The following is a 7,464-nucleotide window of genomic DNA, read 5'->3' on the forward strand; positions in this document are numbered from 1 at the left end:
CAAACTATCTTATTAACTATTAAACAAGCTAACCTCAACAGCTGCTGTAGTAGGTACTCATCATCCAAACAGAATCCATAAATGTTTGATCCATTTTCTAAACTCAACCTATAGGAATAGATACAACTTAAAAAGATAAAGGCTTTGAGACAACCTCATATGTTCTTACAGAGGTTAAAAAGATTTTTCAAAGCATTCTTTTACTCAGTTCACTTTACAATGGTGTTTCAAAGACTGAGATGCAAGTTTTTAAAGCTTCTTGAAGAGTTTTTTTCTGGCATCATGTACTGATGTTGTCTGAAATGTCATATTTGTGAGCCTGTTTTTATGAATAAAGATATATTCATTCTTTGATGAATTACAAGATCAAATAAAGAATTTTTTCATAGGTTTTGCATGAGAAAATGAATATTAGTTATCAACATAAACTTCAAGACTGTTGATTCCCAAACTATGTCAAATGCTTTTTTTAACTCACTAAAACAATGTAGAAATGTAAGAGTTTTAAAAGATTAAATGAGCAAAAACTATCAAGAACTAGTTTTGTCTTCAAGAATATTGACAATCAAATAGAGTTTGCCAAGTATTTTACAAAGCTTACTTAAACAGAATAAAAAAAGAAAAAAACACATGTTACTACTACAAGTGCTTTTCTCAAAAGAATATTCATTGAAAAAGTACTTTTCAAAATATTTTATAGATCAAGTGATTTCTTAAACTTTCTCAGAAAATATAAAGAAATTAATGTTTTAGAAGATTAGACAACAATAAAAATAATCATAAATAACAAGATTTGTCTAAAGCAACATTGACAATTGATAGATGCAGTACTTTGTTTAGTGTACTCAAACTGCACAATGAAAAATAGAAAAATTAAAGTCCAGAACCTAGAGCTCCTTCTCCTACAACTACTTTTTACAAATGAGTTTGCCCAGGCAGAAAAGCATTTTCCAAAAAGCTTTCTTGTTGTGATGTCACATTAAAATGTAAAATTTTCCAGAATTCATTAAAAACTACAAATTGAAACACTATGTAAGCATAGCAGAGCATTTTTTTACTTTTTACAGCATAAAGTATTTTTTATTTTACGCAGTGTTAAACATTACTTTTTTTTTACTTTGTAAAAGATAAATTTACTTGTTTAAATTGTTTAAATCTTATTTTTATTTGATGATTCTTTTATTGATTCTTTTTATAGTTTTTTTTTTTAAGTTTTACTTTTTTAACTGTAGAAATGATACTTAGTTAAACACTATTTAGTTAAAATTGAAGTTGAAAAATTCATTATGCTCATACAAACTAAATTTGACAACATTTAACAATTATACAAAACAAGTATTGAAATGTAAATTTTACAAAACTGTTTTTAACTTATTTAAAATGTTTATCACTTAAGAATTTCTTCAATTATGTGTTTTTTTAATTAAGATAAAGTTAAAGCTTGAACAGTTTTTTCGTACAAACTTTATTTAATTTGTACCTAAAACTTTTTAAAGTTTTTCTTAATTTCTACCTTTTTTATTACATTATCTATATTTGTTTGAACGTACTGTTTAATATTTAAGCTACAATAATTCATTGTGCTCATGTAAAATACATTTGAAAACATTTAAAAAGTATATAAAACAAGTATTTACCTCTAAATTTTACAAAATTGCTTTTAGTTTATTTAAAATGTTTAATAATTTGTTCAAGATGAGTTATGTGTATTTTAAAACCTTTTCTCATCAGTTTGTAGCATTACATTTAAAATTTTGTAAACTCAATTTAGTTATAACATATTTCAAAACGTTTTGGCAACTATAGAGTTTTTGTGGTCCTTGATATAACAACTTGTTCGGCTTTAAATTTGAAGCAGGTAGAAAAAAATCCATATTGTGCATAGTGAGTGAATGCTAAGCGAAGACACACTTACCAAAACATTTATGAATGGCTTTGAAAAAAACTTTGCTTTTATTGATTATGACAACAAATTTGATATCTTACAACATGGAAAAAAAAACTCTGAAGATTATTTTTTAGCCTAGTTCAAACAGTTTTGTAATCTATGATTCGCTACCAAGAGAAGATGTCAAAGCTGTAGACATTATTTTTACAGAAAGTATTACTAAATAGTCACTATGTCTTCTATGCCAATGAACCCCAAGCCGTTTTTGAACCAGCTCACTGGTAAGCCAGTCATGGTCAAGCTGAAATGGGGTATGGAGTATAGAGGTACGTTTACATAAAAATAATGTAATAAAATGTAAAGTTTAGTTGTGTTGTATATTTTATTTTGCTCACTGGAAAGTCATTGTGAATCTGAAGTGGGGTATGGAGAATAGAGATTTGTATTTATTTATATTATTAAGGCCATAAGGGAGGTAAACAATGATTTTTACAAGTTAATCTTATTTTATAGAGTTTTTTCTAAGCTTCAAGATGCTTTTTATTGTTTTAAAAAAATCTAATTAGTTTTGAGATATGACCAGTCAAAGTCGGGCGGCATAATAGGTTCCCTATGGGAAGGGAAAACTAAAACAGCAAAAAAAGACTATTATATTTAAAATCTATCTTCTCCTACATTTTTCAAGCAATCTTCAAAATTTCACAGTCTAATCTTTATACAATAAAAAAAAACGTTACTTAACAATTAAAAAAAAAATTGAAGAAATGTATTTAAAAAAAAAATTAAAATTTTTGTGATAAAGTTTATATTTTTAGAAGTTATTAAAATTCATAAGTAACGTTTTTTCCTTTAAACATAAGAAACATTTCCTAAAACTTTAAAGAAGATTGTTTGAAAAATGAAGGAGGAGATAGATTTTTAGTGAATTTTAAAATTTCTGAGAAAATTGACCTCAAAAAATTTGATTTTTTTGAAAAATCAAAATTTTTGCGGTCCATACGTTTGTATTGGAAACTTTTTACATAAAATAAAATATCTCAAAAGTTAAATGATGTTTTTGAATTCTATAAAAACTGACTTGTAGTTTGTATTTAAAGCTTTCATATAAAAGCCTAAGTTAATTATTGTAAAAAAAGTGCCCCCCCCCCCTTATGGCCTTATTATTATTAAGTATTAACATTTTAATACAGTTTTGACAATGAATAATATTTATTTAACATTCTTTTATATACTGAAAAATAATATTTTGTCAAGTAAAAGGTTCCATTTGGTTTACATGTTTATTTTAATTAATCATTTTGAATGAAGAAATTATAATCTTAAATAAAAAATTTTAGTTTTTAATATCAGGTTATGATTCACTTTTATATCTTATGGAAGTAATTGTTACTAAGCACAAAACTTACTTGACTAATGAATAAAGTGGAATGTTTTACTATTGGTCAATCTAATTTCAATAGTCTTTTTGTTCTCTTGTATGTTAGATATTTGTTAAATAAGAATTTTATTTTTGAAATTAATTATTTTGTACAAGTTTTGCATTAGTCTTTTAAATTTATTTGAAAAATATTACATTAATTTGCTAAATTGGTACATTAATTTTATAAATAAAAACGAAAAATACCATTAAAAAAGTGTTATTTTCATTTATTTTATTGCCTTATTACCATAGGTTTTTATAAAAGTTGTTTAAGGTGTCAAGTTTTTGTTGTAACCCATTTATTTTCTTACTTATTATTAAAACTAAAACATAATGTAAAACATGACTTTTAGTTACTAATTATTTGATAAATTAAAAAATACAAGTGGCCTACTAGTTTTATTTTAAGTAATAACTATGTATTTTACTTTACTAAAAATATGTTACTTTTTATACAGAATATTTATTTTTTTCTGTTACATTACTAGTTTGATGTATAACAGGTTATACAATGTATAGCTTTTTTGCTTCAAAAAGTGGCATCTGTAGTATACTGCAATAATTTAGAAATTATGTGGTTTGTAGACATATTTTTCAATAAGTTTTTAATAAATTAGAATTTTTAAAAACTCTTCAACAGCATATGTATACAAATAAGCTTGTTTGAAAAATAGTTTGAATTAATTATCATTGAGTTTTTAGTTCACATTTGAAAGTCTTCTTGACCATATATTTATTCCTAAAATATTGGAAATCTAAGCAGAGATTTAGAAAATACTAAGTTGACTTTTTAAAGAATATGTAAATGGTCATTCTAAATTTCTATACTAAAACTTATAGTGTTGATAAACACTCATAATTTATACTTAATGCACAATAGCTAGTATTATTAACAGTAGTTTATTTAGTATATTTTAACAATTGATAGAAAACATGTTTTTAAAAATAAATTTTACTTACATTATATATCAACTCAGGATACTTTGTGAACAACAATGAATATGTATTTGATGTTAATTGATATGTTTTTGAAATAAACACTATTTACTCACAATGCTATAAAGTGTTGGTGTTTTTAAGTTTTTCACATTGTACGATGTTTGGTGGATATGCAACTACAATATAATATAGTGTGTATATTTTTAACTTTCATCATATTTTTAGGATATTTGGTGAGCGTTGACTGTTACATGAACATGCAACTACAATATAATATAGTGTGTATATTTTAAACTTATATTTTTTATATCAGGATATTTGGTGAGCGTTGACTGTTACATGAACATGCAACTACAATATAATATAGTGTGTATATTTTTAACTCATATTTTTTATACCAGGATACTTGGTGAGCGTTGACTGTTACATGAACATGCAACTACAATATAATATAGTGTGTATATTTTTAACTCGTATTTATTTTTTATATCAGGATATTTGGTGAGCGTTGACTGTTACATGAACATGCAACTACAATATAATGCAGTGTGTATATTTTTAACTTTCATCATATTTTTAGGATATTTGGTGAGCGTCGACGGATACATGAACATGCAACTACAATATAATATAGTGTGCATATTTTTAACTTATATTTTTATATCAGGATATTTGGTGAGCGTTGACTGTTACATGAACATGCAACTACAATATAATATAGTGTGTATATTTTTAACTTGTATTTTTTATATCAGGATATTTGGTGAGCGTTGACGGTTACATGAACATGCAACTACAATATAATATAGTGTGCATATTTTTAACTTGTGTTTTTTATATCAGGATATTTGGTGAGCGTTGACGGTTACATGAACATGCAACTACAATATAATATAGTGTGTATATTTTTAACTTGTGTTTTTTATATCAGGATATTTGGTGAGTGTTGACGGTTACATGAACATGCAACTCGCAAACACCGAAGAGTTTGTTGAAGGAAACAAAGCCGGCAACCTCGGTGAAATTCTCATCAGGTTATTAGTTTTTTATATATTTGAGATATAATTTAAATATTATTATCAAGTTGTGTCATTAAAATGGAAAAAATGTTGAGAATAAATGTAATTAAAAAAAAAAGGGTTTTTATTTTTCAATTAAAGCTAAGTATAATGGTTAAATTACAGTTGGTTTTATTGTGATTACACCAATTAAAAGTAATTAAATTGCATAGGGGGTTGTATGTGCTTTTTAAAAATATCAATATCTTATCAATTACAGTACAATTATCTTATCAATATAAGTTAGTTTTTATAATATATAAAAAACTTAAACTAATTTTTGATAAATAGTCATTTTTGTAAATAGTTTTTGTTACAGACATACTGGTCACAAAAGTTTTAAATTTTTTTTAAAATCTACATACTTTTTTGAATCAGAGAGTACAATTTTTTATGAAACATTCCTTAAATAGTTTAAAAAATATTAGTTTTTTAACGGAAAAATATATTGAAAATAAAAAAAAATAATTAATCGAAAATCTTTTTTTTTAATTAAAAAAAATTCTTACTTAACTGTTAAATTTTGAAGAAAAAAAAACTGAAGTAAAATATTGATTATTGTGGGGTTTTCACTTTATAGTTTTGGATTTCTGTTAACAACCTATCGAACTCAACAACTCATATCTTAAAAAAGTATTTTAAATTTTATTAAGTAATAGAAAGTTTCTGGTAGCTCATCTATGACTTAACAAAAAAAGACCAACTTGTAGAAACAAGGTGGTCCTCATATGGCCTTAATCTTATAAACTTGTTTTTTATTCAAGCTTTATTTTTTTATGGAGTACTAAGAATTAATATAACACCTTGCAAATAGTTTTCCAATTACAATATCTGATGAAATATCTTAAAACTGAATTTGTCTATTATTATATTCTAGGCTTAGTTTTTAAGTTTATAACAAAGCTATTTTAAGATAGTTTTTATTAATAATATTTTATAACATTTAAAAATATTCATTGCTTTTAATAAATCATCGTTGTTTTTCTATAGTTCAGAATTTCTTCTATGACATATTCAACATAATTATTTGATACATATTTAAATCTAAAATAAAAAAATTATTTAATATTTACACAGTATTCATATGGAAATAAATTTGTTGTTTGCTTTATGCCTTAAATTTTAGCTCAAAAGTTATATACAAGCAAAGTTTTAATTGTTATCAATTAAAAAACTTCATAAAGTTTTCTAAGGTTTAAACATATACAATTTAAACAAAATATGAGCCTTTTAATATACGCTTTTATTAAATATTTTATACATGAAAGCTAACAAGTCTTATGTAATCTTTACTAAGGGTAGTTTAAATAGAAAATATCATGTTTTGAAAGTTTTAAATGTGTGTTTTTTCTCTTTTTGTTTACAACAACAATTTTTGCTACTTGTTCATTCTTTGAAATTTATCTCAAGTTTTGTTGTTTATTTAAAAAAATCTCAGTTATTACCACTCAATAATTTTATTTTCAACGTTATAAATGCAACAGTTTCATGAAAGTTTTAAATTTTAAAAATTGTAAATATTTTAATAGTCTAAATGTTCCATATACTATTAGGTTCTATCTTTCACAGTAATTAAACAAACTTGCAAATTTCATGTTTACAGTTTTTATATTTAATTTAAATAAATATTTTTTATCTGTTTAAATGAATATTTTTTAAATAGATGCAACACTGTTCTGCACGTTAAATTTTCTTGTATTTGATATATAACAAATAAGTGTTTAACATGATTCACTTTTCTTACACCGTTTATGTCAAATTCACAAATTTGTACACGTATTTGGTTTAAATGAATATTTTTTTAAATATTTTAATTATAAAAATTTAAATAATATTTCAATATTTTTTCAAAACAGATGCAACAACGTGCTCTACATCAAAGGCATCGAGGAAGGCGAGGCCGGTGAAGTTTAAACGATTCTGATTGGCTCAATCAACAAGTGATCTTCTGTGATTGGCTCAATCTAGTCTGATGTCTTCACTGATTGGCCGATCTTATTTTGCAGCATTTTGATTTGTTAAATATTCGCTTGGTTTAAAAATAGTTCACAGAGTGTTGAGCACTTTTAGTAGTCACTATTTTTAATTTTTATCCGATTAAAATATTGTTTTATCATGTATGTTAGAGATGGATATCAAATTAAAGCATTCCTAAAATG

The 7,464-nt window shown here is 24.5% G+C and overlaps 1 protein-coding gene across 1 annotated transcript; it reads left to right on the forward strand.

The window, feature by feature from the left end:
- The first annotated feature begins 2,120 nt into the window (after nucleotides 1-2,120).
- Nucleotides 2,121-7,219, forward strand: LOC145833851 (small nuclear ribonucleoprotein F-like). The gene is made up of 3 exons (XM_082941065.1): nucleotides 2,121-2,214; nucleotides 5,179-5,281; nucleotides 7,162-7,219. Exons 1-3 carry the CDS (start codon nucleotides 2,121-2,123, stop codon nucleotides 7,217-7,219), a joined length of 255 nt encoding a protein of 84 aa, XP_082797191.1.
- The last annotated feature ends 245 nt before the right edge of the window (nucleotides 7,220-7,464 follow it).

The sequence above is a fragment of the Thalia democratica genome, chromosome 4 (assembly GCF_965202585.1).
Source record: "Thalia democratica chromosome 4, ktThaDemo2.hap1.1, whole genome shotgun sequence".
NCBI classification, from domain to species: domain Eukaryota; kingdom Metazoa; phylum Chordata; class Thaliacea; order Salpida; family Salpidae; genus Thalia; species Thalia democratica.